The 22,119-nt window shown below is 44.6% G+C and overlaps 1 protein-coding gene across 3 annotated transcripts; it reads left to right on the top strand.

Moving 5' to 3' along the window:
- The first annotated feature begins 346 nt into the window (after window positions 1-346).
- LOC115549303 (vasoactive intestinal polypeptide receptor) lies at window positions 347-20,468 on the top strand. Of its 3 annotated transcripts, XM_030364441.1 has the most exons (14): window positions 511-635; window positions 1,767-2,050; window positions 3,550-3,631; window positions 4,784-4,897; window positions 10,973-11,088; window positions 11,289-11,386; window positions 13,092-13,221; window positions 15,936-16,107; window positions 16,695-16,755; window positions 17,573-17,639; window positions 17,757-17,848; window positions 18,146-18,275; window positions 19,273-19,314; window positions 19,772-20,466. In XM_030364441.1, exons 4-14 carry the CDS (start codon window positions 4,795-4,797, stop codon window positions 19,964-19,966), a joined length of 1,206 nt encoding a protein of 401 aa, XP_030220301.1. In that variant the 5' UTR covers window positions 511-635; window positions 1,767-2,050; window positions 3,550-3,631; window positions 4,784-4,794; the 3' UTR covers window positions 19,967-20,466. The 3 variants fall into 3 exon arrangements, with proteins under 3 accessions (XP_030220298.1, XP_030220300.1, XP_030220301.1); XM_030364438.1 differs by lacking the exon at window positions 1,767-2,050 and having other exon boundaries at window positions 347-546; window positions 19,772-20,468; XM_030364440.1 differs by lacking the exon at window positions 1,767-2,050 and having other exon boundaries at window positions 445-635.
- The last annotated feature ends 1,651 nt before the right edge of the window (window positions 20,469-22,119 follow it).

The following is a 22,119-nucleotide window of genomic DNA, read 5'->3' as shown; positions in this document are numbered from 1 at the left end:
CGGAGTGTATGCCCCAAAAAGCTATTAGAAGATCCACTCAGCAAATGTAACATTATCGACCAGTTATCACATTATCAGTTTTTATTACATTTTGAATTAGGCCTAAAAAATGCGCAGGTGATTTCCAGGTTTCTGTGTCGTTGTTAGTCCTCCTCAATCATCAGTTCTTACAAGGCCTTTGATTAAAACAACATAGTGACATCAACTCTAACTAATCTAACATTCCTACACACTCACATGAGGCCCCAAATCACGTATAAATCCAAACGGGCCTAAATATGGAATGCATTCGTACGTGTTCGCCCTATCTTTCTGCTTGAGTTTCTGCGTAAACGGAAACCTTTCATCCAAGTGAAAGCACGTTGCGTGAGTTTCATCGACGCACTCGATCGACTGACGTTTCTCATGACCATTTCATTGGCTGGTCTCTTGCTGCTCAAGGTAAACCACACTTGGAAGAGGAGGAGGACCGCCAGAACCGTCTCCGGTCTCCACTCAGAGCACAGGAACGTTCAGAGAACGAGGGCGTCCGACTCTACTTCATCAGTAAATACTCCGATTTTTTTTTTACCATTATGAAAAGAGAAGTTTCAAAAAGCTTCTTTGTTATTCTCTTCTCCGCGCTCCTGAAATCCGTGAGTAATTGATCGCCTATTTAACTCACCTTTACTCTTATTTAGGCAGGCGTATTTTTAGAAACCATTCCTTTGCTGGATAAATAGTTAGTTATTTTTGATGAACTTTTTTATTTGATCGCTTAGCCTACATCTGTGCGCAACACGGGCTCCCGGTAATATAGCGCGTGTGTAACAGAGTCAATTATACAGGAGTGATAACTAACCGGTTACACGTGCACGTACCAGACTGTGGGCAAGTAATAGCGAGCGTACCTTTAATCGCGTGGTGAAAAAACTCGCACCTCTGGCCGCTACTGTTCCGGTGGACTTTTCTGCTCAGGGTCGAAAGTGGCTACCCAGTAGGCCTACCCAGATATTTAAACCTTGCTGCGCGCAGAAACAGGTGGCAAATGGACTACGATCGCAGAAGTTGCATTGTGCAAGACAGTGAACGGGAAGCTCGATGTTTTTTAAACGGGGAAGAGCGTGTGGACCAGCCCGGTTTATTTTTCTGTTGTAACAATGGTTGACCATTGAACATCTCTATTTTCAAATGATTCCATGGCAACAGCCTCCCCCATTCCATCCATACTACGATTTTCTCTAAGACAAATATTTCTGAGTCATGCGTGAATCTGTGGAGGTGTGTGAGTTTGTTTTACGTACTGGATTTGGTTTTAGCAGCGTCGTTTCTTTCGACATAAGGACAAATACATTTATGCAAATTTATAAAAATAATTGATAAAAAAAGGGGATCAAAGAAGGGCTGTGTAAGGTTAATGACATCAAATGGATTTGATGGTGATTAATTGGACATTAAGCTAAATAGGCTATGTAAAATGGGGCTAATATGCCTTGGAAGTTATTTCAGTGGTTGAGTTGCAAGAGAAGATGAGATTTTAGAGGGCATCTATTAACATGCACGGACAAAATCCCTCATCTATCTTCTTTTACCAAGATGGATGAGGAAGTCTATTCTGAGAAGAATCATTCTAATTGATGCTTCATCATATAGGCTTCTTACCGAATTTTGTATAATTTATATACATAAAACTGTATTTAGGAGGAGTTGATCACCGCCTATTGTGCCTGTGTGTGTGTGTGCGTGTGTGTGTGTGTGTGTGTGTAATAATTGCTTGTGTGTGTTAGAAATCCATCCATCTGTAAGCCATCGGTGAAATGCACTGTGAAGGATCTGTTTGGAAATGTCTGCGTGAGCCCATTACGATTTCCGACCGCTCCTGGCTAATTTCTGACCAATCAGGGCATCTCTTCCCTTGGTTCAGGCAAGTCCATCTTTCCTGTCAATCACAGCTCTTTCAAAGGCAAGAAAGCAACGTTCTCATCCCTGCCCTTTTTTCGCTCTATCTTCCCGGCTCTAAAATTGGAGCTACAGCAGCTTTAGGAGCCGCTGAGGGCACCTCATCAGAGCAGTAAGTGTGTGTCACAGAGAGGAGGAAGGCACGGCACCACGCCAGAGCCACGAGGCGGGCCATAAAGCAGGCGTACCCACCCTGGTCACCTTGTGGGAGAGGGAGAGGGGGGTCTGACAGAGCCGTATGGTTTAATGATATGACTGAAAACAATAACCTCACACGCACAAGAGCGCACATACCCGTGCACACACACACACACACACACACACACACACACACACACACACACACACACACACACACACACACACACACACACACACACACAGGCACAATAGGCGGTGATCAATGTGCTCTTCTGGAAAACTCATCTTCCTAAGTAACGGCTATAAATCTGCCTCCTTGGTCCGTTGACGACGTCACGTGCACTCGACCGAGGGGGACAGACCTGGCGGGAACTCGATTGGATTCTGTTTTTTATGAGCTACATGGGAGCAGTGTAGGTTGATGATGGCATAGAGACACATCTGCACACGATCACACACAAACACAGACATACACACAGAAACGCAGAACCACACACATAAAAAACAAATGTACAAAGTTCACCTCATACCATGTTTAAGCGACCGCTGGAGACATACCCCCTCCTCTTACTCCATCGAGGTCTCTCGTTTGATAATCAGAACAAGGTTTTCTTTCTTTGACACTAGCAAGGCGATGTTTCTTTTCTCTGACGTTCTCTCACCCAACATGAAGAGCACAATGGGCCCAGGGAGCTTTCTTCCCTTTTTCCACATCAAAATGAAACTGAATTGTTCCTCTGACTCGATCCATTTCGGCTGCTGCTGCCCTCGAGCCTTCTTTGGCTGGGACGAACATTCACTGTTCTTTTAAGTTCTCCACGCAACACCTGTCTCTTCCTGATGCACCCCAAGTCTCCTCCAGAGACACACGCTAGAGTAGACTGTAAGGATACACTTATGTTGATGATGCTTATGTTGTATCATAGTCTGTATAGGAGTATATCCTAGAGCAATCGGATACATGTTGTTAAGCAGGAGGTAGGAGCTATGGGCATCCTGCTGAAGGATGCCTGCAGGTAGACTCAGATATTAGGGATTGTTCCAAGAACCTTTCTGCTTGCCGAAACTATCCGGCCCCTGTTTACACATGGGTAAATCACATTTGGGAATGGACAGGATTAATACTGGGCCGTGGTGAGCTACAGAAAATCACAGAGCACAATGAGCACGTGGACATATCCTAAGAACAATTGTGCAACATCAGTTTTTAACACACTCTCTCTCTCTCTCTCTCTCTCTCTCTCTCTCTCTCTCTCTCTCTCTCTCTCTCTCTCTCTCTCTCTCTCTCTCTCTCTCTCTCTCTCTCTCTCTCTCTCTCTCTCTCTCTCTCTCTCTCTCTCTCTCTCTCTCTCTCTCTTTCACTCCGTCTCTCTTTCTGAACTAATCTGCCAGCCCAATGAATGTATCTAACCTGTTCATCGATGAATAAAACAACACCAACATTACCAATGCTGTGCTTTCTCCCGACAGGCCTGTTCAGTGTGCGAGATCAGGGCGGAGATAGAGAGAGAGCGTGAATACTGCCTGGGCCAGATAGAGAACAAAACCACAGGTCTGCTCTGTTTATGTTGCTTTTAATGTCATCATGTGACTGCATGTATACTGTCCCTGTGCCCGGTTCCAAATGTTTGGTTATTAAAATGAACCCCATCCACAGACAAGCTGCCCAACAATGACACCCTCTGACTGAAACAAGCAGGAGTCTCTGAAAAGCATTTTTCAAGCTCCATCAGTGTTTTAAATAACAAACTGATTAATTTGTTGGACTGCCCCTTACAAAGGAGATTTAGAATCTCTTTTTAGAACAATGTGTTCTACCTAGATAGAAGGAAACATGCTTTTGTGAAGCCTTTTGCAAAAATACCTTATTGGTTTTGAATAGATGTATTTGAATCTTTAAAATATCAACTTCTTTTGTTTTCAGTCTGTGAACATTTGCTGTTTTTTGATTGGCTCTCTCTCCTGCTTTTGACCCTTTGACATTTAACTTGAAGTCTTTTAAATTGGAAGGGAAAACAGTTCTAAATAGCTTTCCATGCCCTGTGGAACTGACAATGCATAATCAGTTGTGTTCTGACTGGCATATGTTTTTATGTAATAAAAAAAAAACTCTCACTACAATGACCATTCCTTACTGATCCTGAATTCTCATTATGGAAACCCTGGGGAAAGGTTTTTCTGTAGTTAGGAGATCAAAATGTTTTCTTTACAAACCTTTCTATAAGAATTGCTAAATAATGAGGTGACACATGTGGTTAGGCATGGTCGCCCTTCTGAGCCAGAGGTTGACGGGTGGTAATCACCCCTGTTGCCATGGAAACGTCAACACTAGATTATGTAGACACCTGCATTGTTGCTAGTGTTGACAACGCCTGCACTGGTGTTGACAACGCCTGCACTGGTGTTGACAACGCCTGCACTGGTGTTGTCAACGCCTGCACTGGTGTTGTCAACGCCTGCACTGGTGTTGACAACGCCTGCACTGGTGTTGACAACGCCTGCACTGGTGTTGTCAACACCTGTACATTTGCTTGCGTTGTTAGGAAAATATGGTATGATTATCTTTACTATACACGTGCACTTTTTAGATTGTGCGAGCAATTCAAACATGTGAAACGTCTAGATCTGCTTCTAAACACACTCTCACTCTCACTCTCTCACTCTCACTCTCTCACTCTCACTCTCGCTGTCTCTTTCCCCTCAGGATGCAGTGGGATGTGGGACAAGTTGATGTGTTGGCCCAGTGCCGGACTGGAGGAAGTGGTCACCCTCCCATGTCCCAAATACTTCTCCTACTTCACCAGCCAACCCCGCATCGGTAAGACCATTTGGAGTCTTTAAGGAAAATTCACATTCAAAATTCAAATTCGAATTTGGGTGTATTCATTGAAAGGCAAATTATTTTAGAAGAGTCTCATTTTGTGCCAATTTCTGCGTTCATCAGCAGAAAAGTATGTTCGATGCTAACATACCGCTGTGTGTATAAAGAAGATCAAGAGACAACAGAGAGAAAGTGAAAAGTGAAAGTTTTTCCTCCTCTGAAAGAGAGGGGGAAAGAGAGACAGAGAGGGAGATAGGGAGAGGGAAAGAGAGACAGAGATGGAGATAGGGAGAGGGAAAGAGAGACAGAGAGGGAGATAGGGAGAGGGAAAGAGACAGAGAGGGTGATGGGGTAAGGGAAAGAGAGACAGAGAGGGTGATAGGGAGAAGTAAAGAGAGGGAGATAGGGACAGAGTGGGGGATAAAGGGAGAGGGAAAGAGAGACAGAGACGGCGATAACATGAGAGGGAAAGAGAGTCAGAGAGGGAGATAAAAGGAGAGGAAAAGAGGGACAGAGAGGAGATAGGGAGAGGGAAAGAGAGTCAGAGATGGAGATAGGAAGAGGGGGAGAGGGAAAGAGAGTCAGAGAGGGAATAGGGAGAGGGAAAGAGAGACAGAGAGGGGGATAGTGAGAGGGAAAGAGAGGGAGATAGAGGGCCTGAGAGAGAGACAGAGATCAAGTGAGCCACAGAGACAAAGACAGAGTGAGCAAGAGACAAAGAGAATAGAGAAAGAGAGGGAGAGGGGGAGATCATGCATGCCTGCGTGTGTTTGTATGGCGGTAAGTGTGTCTGCTGGTTGCAGTGTGTGGATTCAGAGGTGGAGGCACTCACACATTACTGACCACTCTCTGGCTTCTGCAGGACAGCTGTTTGGTTCTGTAGGGCGGCTGTTTAGTTCTGTAGGAAGACTGTTTAGTTCTGTAGGGCGGCTGTTTAGTTCTGTAGGAAGACTGTTTAGTTCTGTAGGGCGGCTGTTTAGTTCTGTAGGAAGACTGTTTAGTTCTGTAGGGTTAGAGTTGAGATCTGTAGAATGGCTGTTTAGTTCTGTAGGATGACCGTTTAGTTCTGTAGGATGAGAGTTAATATCTGTAGGATGGGTGTTTAGTTCTGTAGGATGACAGACATAGGATGGTCAGCCGTTATCCTGACTGGTTCAATAGTCTTTTTAACTCTGAGTGAAGGATGAATTGAAATAAATATTTTGGCTCTATTTCTGATCATTTGTCAGCCGGTCAGTGTGTATTTCTGACGCATTTCTTCTTTATTCTTCCATTATTGTTAGAACACGCCTTCAAACATAGTCGACAAACCCCGAAAAAATTTAACTATCACATTTCTCCTCAGCCATCACTTTCCTTCTAGAAAATTTTGTTGGTTTGATCTATCATAGAGGATGAACAAACAAGCTGTTTAATTATACGTCAGCCAAACAATGACGCATAAGAATTCGCTAGCTGAAGTCACTTTACAAAAAGAAATCCTCTCTCTCTCTCTCTCTTTCTCTCTCTCTCTCTCTCTCTCTCTCTCTCTCTCTCTCTCTCTCTCGCTCTCTCTCTCTCTCTCTCTCTCTCTATCTATATATATATATATATATATATATATATATATATATATATATATACGAATATGTATGTATATATATACATTATATATGTACATATGTATGTATATATATGAATTTTCAAAACTAGCAGCGACTCAAAAAATGCTTAGAGCTAACTTTTTGTTAAGCTTCCTTTGCTTTTTCCTTTGCTTCCTTTTTTCTATTTGAATCCTTCCTTTGCGCTCTCTCTCTCTCTCTCTCGCTCTCGCTCTCGCTCTCGCTCTCTCTCTCTATCTCTCCCCTCTCTCAGTTCCTATTAATTCCCAGGATGCATCTCCCTAGTGTAGTATCATCTTCCCAGGTTGAAGGAACTTGTTTGTTTGTACTGTAAGGCAGGTACAGGCCTCAAGGCTTCTGAGTTTGTTGTGATCTAATGAAGTTGTGAAGCAAGGAGTACTATCTCCATCATGCTCTGTATCTCAAAACAAACCAGTGGTTTGGTGGAACTCTTCCCAACTAGTGGGTCATTAGGTAAGACTAGGGCTTCATGTTCTGGCTCTATTACAATACATATTTCCTTTGTTTTTATCTGACCGGAAAGGCTTCATCAGACAGTGAAGTGTGACCCTATGCTCATCTGTGGGGTGTGCACTATTGTGCAAATGTCTAATAATATGGTACATCCCATATATTCCACAGATTATAGATCCCACCGATCATGTGTGTGACATTTGATGTTGCCGCTCATTGTAGCACTAATCAAAACAACTCAGCAGTGGCCCAACTATTATTACTATTATTTATTCTAATAGTTTATACTTTTATTGTCTGTTGTTTGTATTTTCAGTATGGTAAGAGTTCATGTGATGCATGTTTGGCGCTAAACGTCATATTGACCTGCTTCACTGTGTTACAAATAGGACTTGCAAATGTGGGGAGGGGTGGGGGGGGGTTAATGCTGAAGGGGTTCATGGAGGAAAAACCAAATGGGGGATTTCCTGGAACTCGTGATGAGACCCACATGGGAGCTGGGATTGACCTGGCCGGGGGAGTGGGTAGGAGGGGGGGGAGAGAGAGAGAGAGAGAGAGAGAGAGAGAGGATAAATTACCCAAGGTTCATAAGGGGGTTGAGGTTGTGGAAGATCTACAGGCTCTCAGTGGGAAAAGGGGGAGAGGGGGAGAGGGGGGCGGGGGGGTACTGCTGCAGCTGCTGTTGTTGTGGTGGAAATTCACCTGAATTGAATTTTCGAATTAACCTCAGAGAAAAGTAGGCCTTCTTAGGTCTTTGACTGTGTGAGCGCGTGAGTGGTATTCTCTGGAGAATGCGTAATACATTGTAATCTTGCCTGTGATCTCCCCGGCGATTTCCTGAGGCCCGCTTGCAGGTGTGATCATAAGGCCTCGGCTGACAGGTTTAGTTTAACCTCTGGCCATAAGAGAGATGGTTATCAGTGATGACGTTGGCAATGACGAGGAATCTACACCAGAATGCACCACGGGGGCAAGTGGTGGAAGGACAAGCACTGGGAAAGAGAGAGAGAAAGAAGGAGATAGAAGGAAAAGACAAATAAAGAGAGAAGGAAAGGAAAAATAAGAATTAAGAACCAATTGAACGAAAGCAACTAAAAAGGTAAATCACATGCAAGAAAAATGTTTTATCCCAAAACCTCAACGTTTTTAGCCCTGCATGAATAGACATTAAATCGTCTCATCACCATGATCCATCATATATTTTATAAGCCCTGGAAAGACGTAAACAAGCATCGCCAAGCTTGGCGCCACAGAGATTGAGAGGCCAAGTCATAAATTTGGCTTATATGGAGTTTGGCATCTTGTCACGCGGCTGAACTCTTTACCTAGGATTCTGACGCAAAACCCCATCCATCCTTTCTTTTCCCTCTCTTTGCCAAATTTGATTTGTGTGTGTGTGAATGTTCCTCTGTGTATGCACATGAGCGCATGTGTGTGTGTGTGTGTGTGTGCATGTGCGTGAGTGTGTAGATGTACCCATGTGAGTGTGTGTGTGCATGTGCGTGAGGGTGTACATGTTCGCATCTTTCTCTGCATGTGCGTGTGTGTGTGTGTGTGTGTTTGTATTTGAATGCATGGGTGCGTGTATGCATGCGGCCGTCTTTTAAATATATCCCTTCCAGCAACATACCTGAAATTGTCGCGACTTTGCATTGAGCTCTCCTTATCAACTTTATGGTAGGCCTACCAATAAATTCCCCACTGGGCTCTAACAATGTCAGGACTGAAAGGTGGGGTGGCTGGAAACCAAACAGATAGAAACTGATCAACAACTTAAGTCCCAACAGCAGCGAGTGGAGTGCTACAGCCCCCCCCCACCCACCCAGAGTAAGGATTCTGGGCGGAGGATGAAAGCATTCTTCTGGCGGGCCGGCGGACGAGCCAGGTCCAACGGTGGCATGCGCTAAACAAGCAGCATGCGCTAAACAAGCAGCATGCGCTAAACTAGCAGGCGGCTTACGGCGGCCATTGTGTCTGCCGTGCGGCAGGGGTGTCGGCCGGCGCTAAGCCGCTTGTCTCCCCCACGTACGCCCCTCAGGTATTTGGTTGTCCCACCACTTTTTTGTTTTTATTTTACATTTTCCCCGTAAATCGATGCCAAATATATCCTAAAGATTATCCCAGATTAGGGCTCATCGCTGTTGTTATGATCTCCCACTGGCGTTGCCTCATCGTGGTACCGAACCAAAGAATGTGAGCAAGGAGGAATTTGGTTCATCTCCTCCTCCTCGCCTTCTTCTACCTCTTCCTGGACTCGGTATCTGGGACTAGGGCTTGGCAACAAGGTTTCTGTGGAATCAAGGAGAATGAATTGAATTGATCGGCGAGAGAGAGAGAGAGAGAGAGGGAGAGAGAGAGAGAGAGAGAGAGAGAGAGAGAGAGAGAGAGAGAGAGAGAGAGAGAGAGAGAGAGAGAGAGAGAGAGAGAGAGAGAGAGAGAGAGAGAGAGAGAGAGAGAGAGAGAGAGAGAGAGAGAGAGAGAGAGAGAGAGACTAAAACTGGTAAAAACGGATGTTGCACAACTGTTCTTATTATAAGTCCACGTGCGCAATGTGTTCAGCTCGCTGAGCACATTCTGCTCTGCGAGTCTCACCACGGCCCAGGATTAGAGATAAACCTTGTGCAATGTGTTAAACGGAAGGTGATCAATATCGTTTAGTCATTAGCGTGTATTAATGTCTTCACTGAACTTGCCAAAAAAGAGCCAAGTAAACTAACCCTGAAATAGTTAGGATTTATTTTGTTGGACGTTGATCACTGAATTTGAAGAATTTGATATATGCCCTTCTCGGAAATTATATAAATTAAGTAAAAGATAAAGAAAGACAAATATTTCTAGCAGTTGATAATGTAGCCTTTTCCTTCTGCCAGTTGTTATTGTTAAGTGAAATCCAGATACAGAGAGGTTAAATAGAAGGCTCTAGAACGTTCTATGCCAATGCTATTTGTCTTTAGTGAACTGATAGGAAGTGAATACCTAATCCCATGTTTACTTTGACTTCACCTGACTGTAACTATTGTTAATATACAGTGCGGAAGTACCTGAGGTGGTAGAGCGGGGTGACTTGTAACCAAAAAGTTGCTAGTTCAATCCCCGGGCGTCCCTGAGCAAGCTTACCCAAACTGCTCCCGAGGAGATGGCTGTCTCCCTGCATGATTGACTCGGCCATCGGTGTGTGAATGTCTGTATGAATTGTTATGAGGTCACTTTTTATGAAAGCGGCCTTAATGTAAATGTAACTATTGAGTGTGGGTTCCGGGCAAGGACTTACATTAATTCTCTTTCCTGGAAAAGAAAGATCCATTCACTTGAAAAATAGAAGCAACCAATAATGAATGACAAATGATGAATGTAGCCACGGTCAGTAGTTGTCAGTTGGAGCTTATCTGACAGCAATGTGTTTACGATGTCTTTTCATGAATATTCTCATGCATGCTTTGTGAGTCTAATATTTGATAATAAGATATTATCTTTTGTTATTTTATTTTCAATACTATTCTTAAAAATTTCACTCCTACATATAGATGATTTATTCCATTGTAGCGCATTATATACTAGTACGTTCTATTGTAATCTGTTCTAGTATTGATGGAGATCAGATGGAGGCAGATACACATGGGATAGTACTGATCCCCACAGTGTCCCTATTAGTTTGGAGAAGCATTCCAGGGAGACACACTCATTTTAGCCAGAGAGGAAACATGGGAATTACATGGGAATGAATGAAATGGAGGCTAGTTTTCTTTTTCTCGGTTGTTACAAAAATAACATCAAGCTAAAACAAACAAGCTTCCTTATTTTTTGTCCTATTTTCTCTCTCTCTCTCTCTCTCTCTCTCTCTCTCTCTCTCTCTCTCTCTCTCTCTCTCTCTCTCTCTCTCTCTCTCTCTCTCTCTCTCTCTCTCTCTCTCTCTCTCTCTCTCTCTCTCTCTCTCTCTCTCTCTCTCTCTCTCTCTCTCTCTCTCTCTCTCTCTCTCTCTCTCTCTCTCTCTCTCTAGGCAACCTGTCAAAGACGTGCACCGAGGACGGATGGTCAACCATAAGCCCCGCCTCCTACAACCTGCACTGTGGCTTCGACAGCAACAACACCATGGATGCTGAGGCGGTTGACTTGGTAACCAGGCACCCTACAAGCCACACCCCCCCCCCCCCCCTAAATACACATGTGTGTACGAATGGCTGGGTGACCCCTCAATTGGTCAACCAGCCATTCGTCTCACACGGGGCCCACACGATTCCCCCCGTATTTACAATTGCACTGAATATGTTTTTAACACCATTGTTGTTTCATTATTCTGTTTTTTATCCGTCCAGGGAGACTTCTACGCGGCGGTCAAAGTGGGCTACACGATTGGCCACAGCGTGTCCCTCATTGCCCTCACCGCCGCCATCATCCTTCTCTGTCTCTTCAGGTAAGCACGCACATCAACTTTGTGTTTTTTTCGACTCTTTATTTGGTAAATGTCCTCATAAACAGCCTGTTAACACCCCCGGGGATCGTTTTATAGGAGAAATAAAAGCCTTTAGGGCAATCACTTCGTGTCGCCCCCGTGATTTCCGGTCGTTCCTTCCGACACGGTGGTTGAACTGTTAATGCACCCTGAGGGCCTGCGGGGTCTGTGCTTAGTCGCCATATCTCTCCGAGAAGAATCTCATAAACGTGAGGCCTGCTGTTGTCTACCGCATGCTCCTCTTTGACCCGCATTCAAGTGGGTTTATCTCTGCATAGTGTGTGTGTGTGTGTGTGTGTGTGTGTGTGCGTGGGCGTGTGCGTGTGCGTGTGCGTGTGCGTGTGTGTGTGTGTGCTGCACGTACGGGACTAACAAAACCCCTGTTCATTACCATAAAGGCTCGTCGATCTAAAGTGGTCTTTAGTGGACCACAGACACGTTTAAACCCCCTGTACACGGAGCATAATGTGTATGTTTCCAGTGTGTTCCCTCCTGTTACACGACTCCTGCGTACCTGTGCATCCATGTGTTTGTGTGTGTTTGTCGGTGTGTCCGTGTCTATGGGTGTGTGTGTGTGTGTGTGTGTGTGTGCGTGGGCGTGTGCGTGTGCGTGTGCGTGTGCGTGTGTGTGTGTGTGCTGCACGTACGGGACTAACAAAACCCCTGTTCATTACCATAAAGGCTCGTCGATCTAAAGTGGTCTTTAGTGGACCACAGACACGTTTAAACCCCCTGTACACGGAGCATAATGTGTATGTTTCCAGTGTGTTCCCTCCTGTTACACGACTCCTGCGTGCCTGTGCATCCATGTGTTTGTGTGTGTTTGTCGGTGTGTCCGTGTCTATGGGTGTGTGTGTGTGTGTGTGTGTGTGTGTGTGTGTGTGTGTGTGTGTGTGTGTGTGTATGTATGTGTATATTCATAGGTCAATCAACAAGACGCTTGTTTACACCACAAGGTCCCGCAACGCAATGTCAACATAGTTCTGGCCGGCGTGTATTATGGTCTGGATGTGTAGCATGGAGCGGGGGGGGGGGGGGGTTTTAAGGGGGTTGTGCGTAAGTAGAGCTGCTGCTGCATGGTATCGCACACACACACACACACGCACACACACACACACACACACACACACACACACACACACACACACACACACACACACACACACACACACACACACACACACACACACACACACACACACACACACACACACACACACACTGCTGTGTTGACTCCTAGATATGTCGGCTTTTACACAACTAAGCCCCCATTTCAGGATCAGGGTGGGAAGAAGGATGCGTTTGTTTTGAGAACACCCAGAAGATCTCATTGCTAGAACATTCTATTTCTCCCGCCTTGTTTAGTCTTGCTCGAGTTAAATGCACTTTTGGCTGCTTTTATTTGGATCTTTGTTGATATTTGAAATAATGAAGCAACCAAAAGCAAAGTGTATGTTTCGACTCATTATTTCTAATGATTATAAATGAAACAATCTTACACCTTATATTATATATTTATAGTAAATATTTATACTGTCTAGATTTAATTAAATTTCCTGTGCAGTTTTTTACATCTTGAATTTATTCTCTTTGGCGCCCATGACACCACGACAATTTCCTCCAAAAGTAATCGGTTCTTTTCTGTTGCTGCTCGCCCTCTCTGCAGGAAGCTGCACTGCACGAGAAACTACATCCACATGAACCTGTTTGTGTCTTTCGTACTGAAAGCCACGTCGGTATTCGTCAAGGATGTGATTCTTTATCCTGGCGATCAGCCGGAAGAATGCCCCTCCTCTGTGAGTACATTTCAAAGCCACAGGATGGTTAAGTGTGTACCAATGGCCACCTATAGCCAGATGTCTTGATAAAGGTGTATTTACTCTTAAATGAGGAGCATTCACTCATCTGCATGATGCGTAAGTAGGAAAGTGCAGTGGTGAGGGTGTTTGACTTCCAGCAGAAAGGTTCTGGGTTCGAGTCTGAATAGTGTAGGCCGTCTACCTGTATAAATACTGGATCAAGACCTGAACGTGCATGTACATGCCTCTTAAAGAATAGTCAACAGAGTCAACGTTTGTTTGCTCCCTTGTCTCCTTTAAAGAGAGGCTGTGGGGTCCTTCAGTGGTTTGATTTCTCTTCCTTCTCTTTTCTTTTCAAACACGTGAGTCATCACCGCTTACGTCTGCTGTCTTCCACATTAGCTACAATTTGCCCAAGCTGCCACACAGCATTTTTTTTTAACCAACTTTTACGTTGACGGGTGACAGTTGCTCAACCAACCAACTGTTAACCGTCCAGCGGGCCATAAAGCTCGGTCTGTTGGTTTACTCAGTGGAGGGGCGCTGGAGTGCTCCTGGGTGGAGCACTGTTTGTCTACGTCCTCCAAACAACTGCTCCTAACGAAGCGCCACAGCACTGTGCCGTGAGAGTTCCTGTTTGCCCAACGGTCGCGGTCCCCCTCAAGTGTCAGAGTAGACGGACAATAAATCAGCAGAAAATACTGTTTTTATCCGACCCTGATCAGAATCGTGATAGAAGCGAACGCAAACAAATGGCTAATAAAGTTTCAAATCCTCTCCCGAGATAGATACGGTTAGGTACTGTGATACCGTTCATCTGTTCCTCTGGTGATTTCGGAACCAGCGGAGTGAGGCCGCGTCTGGTCCACATGGGAGGTGTATGAACGTGATTGATGGTGACATCGCTGCGCAACAAGCAGCCCGAGCCTCTTCCTCTTTAAAGAGCGGAGAGTAAACAGTCCCAAACACAGCTGCCTAGTCTCTGTCAAAGAGCTTGGCGGCTGTGCTTTGAATGCATCATTCTGCCGGTAGTCTCGGTGACTCAGGACGCTAATGCGCCGACCGCATACGCGATGTTCCTCGTGTGTTCGATAGCCACCTGTGAGCCTGTGATGCTACATCTCGTTCCCTCTGTCATTCGACTCACCTTCCGGTCGGTCTTCACTGCCCTTCCATGAAGGAACAAAGCCCGTCCAACATCTATCGGAGCAAATGCTCTGCCTCATAATTCAAGTTCCTACTCAGTAGCTCGAGCATGATAGTCTGCTACTGTCCCCTCTCTGGTTGCACAAACACACACACGCACGCACACACACACTCATACACACACACACTTTAAAGATATATTTTTGCAGTATTTTTTTTAATGCTTTATTATAGAGTGAGATATAGAGGAAGGTATGGGAGATAGAGGGGAGAACATGCAGCAAATGACCACGGGCAGGACTCGAACCCGGGTTGCTGTGTTTAGGACTGAGCCCATATGGTACGCTCTCTACCCGGTGAACCAACAGGGCGTCCCACACAAACACTTAATAGTTGAGATGCTATTTGGGAACATACAATCACAGCTGATGTATCCATGCTTTGTGGGGACTTACACTCACTCTTTGTTCAGTTGCCTTGATGGGACTAGTAAGGAAGGGATTTAAATGAAACCCCTTAGTGGCTAAGAGTGTCTACTTTCACTTATGGTCTGCAGTAAACTACAGTGACCACTATGAATGACATGTTTAATGTAAATCAAAACATGTCAAATGGGTAACTGTAAAGGGTAAAAATATATAAAAATGTTGGCTCATCAAGAGGAACAAATACAAATCACACAGACACACTGACAAAAACACACACACACACACACACACACACACACACACACACACACACACACACACACACACACACACACACACACAATGCGTAATGTTGGGTAGTTATTCTAGCAGTGTTTGAATCAGTGCTTCCACATTGTTTACACCTGGCAAAGATTGAAAGCACCTCATGCGATAGCATTTCCAAAGACGTTCCAATAAAGTAAATACATATATTATATTAATAACATTTAAACTGTATAATCCAAGTATACTTGTTTATCTCTACTGTGTTGTTTATACAAACGTTGATAAATCCTTGGGACCGACGGCCGAGCGTTCTCTGCACTGATTTGCATCAGGATTAATTTCACTGAGTCTCCCCAGATGATAACCTATGGCCCTTACTGCTCCTATGACAGAGACAGAGAAGACGTCGCCATTTTGTGTTATTTCAGTGTGATCTATCCAAGAGGAGGCCCCATGTTGGATCTCAGTGGATCCAAGAAAAACATTTCTGTTTATTTGGGCTATAGCAAACTAAACAACGATCATGTTTCCCCCATTTTTGTTACCCGCACTATTTACTGTGCATTGGGACGCCGTTATTCATCTGACCGCAAACGGCCTCGTTCACCTAGCGGCCATCTTGGTTCCATCTTAGCTCTAAACCCTAGCTTGGGAAGGGGAACCCACCTAGCATTTACAACCAAGATGGCAAAGAGAAGAATAAGGGCCACAGTTGTGCAGCATAGTAGACATAAATATATGGATTTTCAGATCTAGATGCGACTGATAAAATGCTTAGAGCTAACTTTTTGTGTTTTTTTCTTTTGTCTTTTGGTTCCAATTTTTTCTTTACATCCTTCCTGACTCTCACTCTTTCTCTCACTCTCTCAGTCTCTCTCTCTTCCCAAGGTGGGCTGCAAGGCTGTGTTGGTCTTCTTTCAGTATGGGATCATGGCCAGCTACTTCTGGCTGCTGGTGGAGGGTTTGTACCTCTATGCACTATTGGCTGTTTCCTTCTTCTCGGAGAAGAAGTACTTCTGGTGCTACATCCTGATTGGTTGGGGTAAGAGTCAATCATTATCATCTGCCAACTGTCATTGGTCATCAACCCATCATGATTGAGGACACTGATATTGACCTAAACTGTACTATTATTATTTTAGGATTGACTTTAGGTTTTATAATACAATATACAATTTAATAATACAATGGGATATATTACTTATACATAATAAAGAGAAGCAGATTGTGAGCACGTGTGACAATTTATTTCTAACTTGCTATTAGATTGGACAACCTTAAACAATAGTTATCAGACTGATGGTGTGGTTATAAGAAAATTGCGAAGCTACAAAAAAAAAATCCAGAAATTGAAACTTGTGACTGTAGATTGTTCTCATGAAACAATAACTTTTATCTGTCATGAAGAAATATCTGCTTGCCAATTTTTGACATTAGTTTAATCCTGAAACTACGAAAAAAGAAATCATTGAAATGGGAAGGCAAACAGACGTGCTCAATGCCCCGTTTTGTATTTGGTCTTGTTGAATCATGGCTATCCTTTGTTTGAACAAAGTGCTGTGTTATTGATAGCATTTTCCAGGACACAGTTATCTGCTTATATAACTCACGTCAACTTTATGCTTGCAGGTGTCCCAGCCATCTTTATCTCTGCCTGGGTGGGGACCAAGGTGTATCTGAAAGATCCAGGGTAACTGGTTTTATTTGATTGGGTCACTTTGACTCAATTTTTTTAGATAATGTTAATGATTAGCACGTCTATTCAGATAATGATAGAAAAAACGGTGATTAATTTGCTTGCAAAACATTCTAAAGGTAAAGAATGTCTGATTCCCTGCCGAAAGGTACCGGGTTTTATCCCCCAATGTTCATATACATGCCGACAGATGTTTTTACCAAGTCAGTGCATACATTCTTTGCATGGGAGGCCCCCAGTGGGAAACTAATCCCTTACACGTGGCAGTCTTAAAGGGCCCCTGGTTTAACGATCAGGTTTAATGTTAGCCACGACGATGCATTTAAAAATCTACCCTTTTGTGACATCACACCTCGGGGTCAAATAGTGGCCCTTTAACGCCTTGCTCTTATGCCATGCTACACACTTGTGCAAGACACGACTTCTTATTCAGTGTGATGTTGTTTCTTTTGGACAAAGACGAGAAACCTTGTACATTTGAATGTATTAGAAACTTGTCCTGCTTTCCAATAACTATGTCAACCATACATCCCTCTCCCGCAAAGACATTGAATACATTAAAACTACAAGACTCCCCGACTTTGTTGAAAAGCTAACTACTAAAAGCAAAAAAAAAAAAAAGATGTTCAAAAGTCTCTTAATTGACTTGACTTTAGTCTTCCTGGTCCTTCTCTGCAGTAGCTATGACAACCCTCTATCTCTCCTCCAACTCTCCTCCATCACTCCCCCATCTCTCCCCCATCTCTCCCCCATCTCTCCCCCATCTCTCCCCCATCTTTCCTCCATCTCTCCTCCATATGCATATAAAAAGATGCTGGGATATAATCGAAGGACTCCCATGGTGGATCATCAAAACTCCCATCCTAATTGCGATACTGGTAAGCTCCCGCCGTGGGCAGCAAACTTTGTTAATGTCATCGCACCGTGCATCTGTGCAACTGTGGAGGGAGATAGCATTACAATGCCTGACCTGCTGCCTCTTGTTCACTCCCAAGGTAAATTTCTTCCTCTTCATCTGCATAATCCGGATCCTGCAGCAGAAGATAAACTGTCCAGATATTGGCAGGAAGGAATCCAATCAATACTCGTAAGCCTTCCTTAGTTTTCTTATTCTTGAAACCAAAATGTCAATGTTTCCTGTAATTCGATTTTCTAGTTGGGTCATCAAGGTGACTAATCCTCAGGGGAAATTGAGAAATATGAATCATGTTGCGAAGCATTTCTTTAATTATTATTTCTAGTTGGTTGTAAAAAGTTTTCTTCAACTCCCGTGCAAAAAGTTCTAGATTTTATCCCCTTTGCCAAAGTCTACCTGTAGTCATCCCATTACATTTGTTTCACACTCCCATGTTAGCATAACTTTGCCTCTGTTTCCCCAATACAGGCGACTAGCGAAGTCGACATTACTGCTCATACCTCTCTTTGGGATGAACTATATAATTTTTGCCTATATCCCCGAACACATCCAACTGCATGTGAGGATGGTCTTTGATCTGGTGCTGGGGTCCTTCCAGGTTGGTTTCTCCCTACCATCAGCAATCGATCATATAGGAAATGTCTTAGCATGTTAGCCCCTTAGCTCCTTATCACTTTAACATATTAGCACATTAACATCTTAGCATCATAGTGTCTTAGGGCCTTAGCGCCTTAGCATCTAAGTGCATTAGAATCTTTGCAAATTACCATATTAGCACATAAGCATTTTAGCACCATCTTAGCACCAACCTTAGCATAAGTTGAAGGGCTGCTATTTTACTAATAGTGGCATCACAGTGTCCAAACATACCTCAAACTACCAGCCTACCAGGTGGAGAACACCAGCTGGTAGGGGTCTGATCTATCCACTGATCATCTGGTTTGAAATAAATAGAAAACTTAAAAAAAAAAAAAAAGGATAAAACAGTGGCCCTTTAACTAAATACCTATAAAGTTTCAAAAAAAGAAAACGGCTGAAATAGGACAGGATTATTGAGTGATTGGATTTTACATTCCTTGTCCTCATGTGGTTCAGACTCTGACATATCTCTTTTTACATTATAAGCCATGTTTGTGATGGTCATTTCCATGGCTTCACAGAAAATAGAACTGCAAAACACATCTGCAGTATGGCACACACACAGCTACCTTTATCTTGATGACGGATGGCAATGGATTGCGTGGACTTCTCGCCCTCTTAATCTTCTAAATATAAGAATGTCATGATGTTTAAGGAGAGATTAGTATTGTGAATTCATTCATTCGTTTGTATTTACATTTTGACAGCAGAATTGTGCAGTCCAACTGTTGTGCAGTCTAACAGGGTGTAGCCTGAATTAACAAAAGCCTCATTTGAAAAGGATTCTTCCCACTTACATTTGGGGGAAAGGAATGCCTCCTAGGGAAATTGATAAGACATCGCTCTGAGTTTGGTAATGATGGAAAGATCATTGTGGGAGAAGTTTTGGGGAAATATTTCTCTCTGATTAAGTCCTTTTTAAGAGTTGTCTCTCCCACTGTTCCTCTCTCCTTCAGGGCTTCATCGTCGCTGTCTTGTACTGTTTCCTGAATGGAGAGGTACCAGCACTTGAAAATCTATCTTCCATCAACAAAAATAGAACTCATGGGGTGAATGTCACTCCTATAAACGAGACAGATTTGATAGATTATGTCAGCAGTCAATCATCCCACAGCTCTGCAAAAGTCCAAAAGAGAAAGTTTGCCTATCCCTCTGTATTGGCCAGCCACCACAAATAAACATTGACACATTTGCTACCCATATTTCAATTTTTGGAAAGCGCTAGTAGGTCAACATATCACCATGTCCTGAACATAGCAGAGTGAGTCATCAGCCGAGTGCGAATCATCAGCAAACAACATACTCTCCCAACCCTCCCCTCCCCAAACCTTACAAAGGCGAAAAGTAGAATAAAACAAACACAAAACAAAGCAATGTATAGAACAACAACAACACAGCTTACCGTAAAACCCCTCCTTCTCTGTCGGTCCTCTCCCCTCCGTCGTTGCGGTGCAGGTGCAGTCGGAGGTGCGGCGGAAGTGGCGCCGGTGGATGCTGCAGCGGTTCCTGAGCACCGCCGACACCAAGTACCAGCCGCCCTCCATGGGCAGCAACGGCAACAACTTCAGCACCCAGATCACCATGCTGACCAAGTGCAGCCCCACCACGCGGCGATCCTCCTCCTGCCAGGACCACCTCTCAGCCCTATGAGCCCCGCCCTGACACCACCCAAACCCCCTGGGTCTGGAGCCGCTGAGCCCCGCCCTGACACCACCCAAACCCCCTGGGTCTGGAGCCGCTGAGCCCCGCCCTGACACCACCCAAACCCCCTGGGTCTGGAGCCGCTGAGCCCCGCCCTGACACCACCCAAACCCCCTGGGTCTGGAGCCGCTGAGCCCCGCCCTGCCACCACCCAAACCCCCTGGGTCTGGAGCCGCCGCCGCCCCTCCCTTTGAGGTTGGTTTCTAGAAGGGGGCGTTGACGACGTCGCCGTTTCCAACAAAGTTCAACCCGGACACCGAATGATAGGATTCAAGCTATTAAGATGAATGTCAGGTTAAAGAAGGGAATATCTATCACTCTCAGGGGCCACTCACACTAGGGCCGCGGCCCCGTGCCCGAGCTCATTTGCATACTAAAGTCTAGAACGTTTGGCTAGTGTGACCACGCCATCCGTATTCCAGCACGGAACAGCCCCTTGGCCACGGCACACTTGGGAGAGGTGTGCCGTGGCCAAAGTACAGATGATAATGAGATGACACGCGCACACGCGCGGATACTCAACGTGAGCTGGATGACGTAGTCCTTGCGCGACCCTTCTTTCTTTATAGGTCCATGCCCTTCTTCCCCACAACAATCATTTTAACCAATGGCGGCAAGCGGTTCACGAGAGGGTTTACGTTGGTGCGATTGTGAAGTCGAGTGTTTGCTTGAAATTTGGGCCAACGACAGCATTCACGTTTTTGTTCTCCATTGTTGTTATGGCGGCGAGGACGCTTGGTGATGACGTATTTATCGTATTACGACGTGATGACGTATGTATGAAGGAGCAATCGTGCCCAGGCCACGGCCTTTGGGAGCAGTGTGACCACGGGCCAGCGGGGGGAGTGGGGAGGGGGGGAATCATGATGAATCTTCCTGCAGCACGGAACAGGCAAACGGCCCTAGTGTGAGCGGCCCCTCAGACTATGCATCATCCGGTGCCCGGCGGGGACTCGGAGAGACCCTGATCGGGTCGCGAGAGACGTCGTTTAGCGTATTGATGCTCCAGGTGTATTGATTTTGGAGGCAGGCGTCTTGTCCGAGCACTGTGTTTACATGGGAGCAATCAAAGCGCTTGACCTATCGATTTGAGTTGCTAGGTTACTGATACCTAGCACACTTATGCCGGTCCCATTATGAACCAATCGATTCAGCGCGGCGCTGGTTTCCCCCCCCGCCCCCACGCTACCACGGGGTTGGAGCCTATGGCGAGGCTGATGCCCGTAATGCATTCCTTAAGGCAATCGACAGCTTACACAAGACATGCTTGTGTTGTTGAATTACGGCCAGATTCCATTCCGACGGAGAGCCGACCAGCCATAAGGCTTGTGAACCCTCTCTCTCACTCGGGTTACCCAGGCTTTTATCTGCCCTGGAGAGCCCGGTACGCTCTGCAGTCACTCACGTCATCGAGTCTTCAGAACCTGGCGGCCAGATGGGTTCTGTTAGGAGTTCACAAACCTGGTGTTTCTGTTAGCATATTGGTGAATAGAGGGGGGGATGTGTTCATCGTCGAGTTAGGCTCTACACTGTTATGTTCCCTACACTCTGTTCTATTCTATTAGATTCTCCTCGGTTCTGTTGTTTTCTACTGTACTTTTCTCTTCTACTCTACTCTACTATGTTCTGTTCCATGCTATATTATTTTCAACAATACTCTATTTGTATAGTTATAGTTCTATTATTTTATACCATTATAATTTAATATAATATATAATATAATAGAATAGAATAATAATTATCCTTATCTTATCTTTTATCTTTATCAGCAAATGTGGGGGATAGATTAGTTTATCAACATCTTGTACTATTTTTTGTTTTATTCCACTCCAATCTGTTCTATTCTACAATTCTCATCTGTGTTATATTCTATTCTACTCTATTTGAATGTACTCTGTTCTATTGTCATCTGTACTCTACTCTGTTCTAACAAACTCTACTCTATTTTATACAATTTAAAGAAACAGCCCATTCCACTGGGCCACTACAATGTAAAATATTAATGGTGGAAGCGTCCGTAAACCATCGTGGCCGTTCTTCCCGTGGACTCATTGCCTGTTTAATGTCGATTTTCTTTTTTTCTACTGTAAAGGCATTTTGTT

This window comes from Gadus morhua, chromosome 8 (assembly GCF_902167405.1).
Source record: "Gadus morhua chromosome 8, gadMor3.0, whole genome shotgun sequence".
NCBI classification, from domain to species: Eukaryota; Metazoa; Chordata; class Actinopteri; order Gadiformes; family Gadidae; genus Gadus; species Gadus morhua.
This window is presented reverse-complemented; position numbering and strand designations above follow the sequence as displayed.

Excerpts from the sequence above, each read along its gene's own strand:
- LOC115549303 (XM_030364438.1), top strand. The coding sequence starts at position 406 with ATGACCATTTCATTGGCTGGTCTCTTGCTGCTCAAGGTAAACCACACT. Across the intron at positions 4,898-10,972 it reads CACCAGCCAACCCCGCATCG|GCAACCTGTCAAAGACGTGC; the intron begins GTAAGACCATTT and ends CTCTCTCTCTAG. Across the intron at positions 17,640-17,756 it reads CCATCCTAATTGCGATACTG|GTAAATTTCTTCCTCTTCAT; the intron begins GTAAGCTCCCGC and ends TTCACTCCCAAG.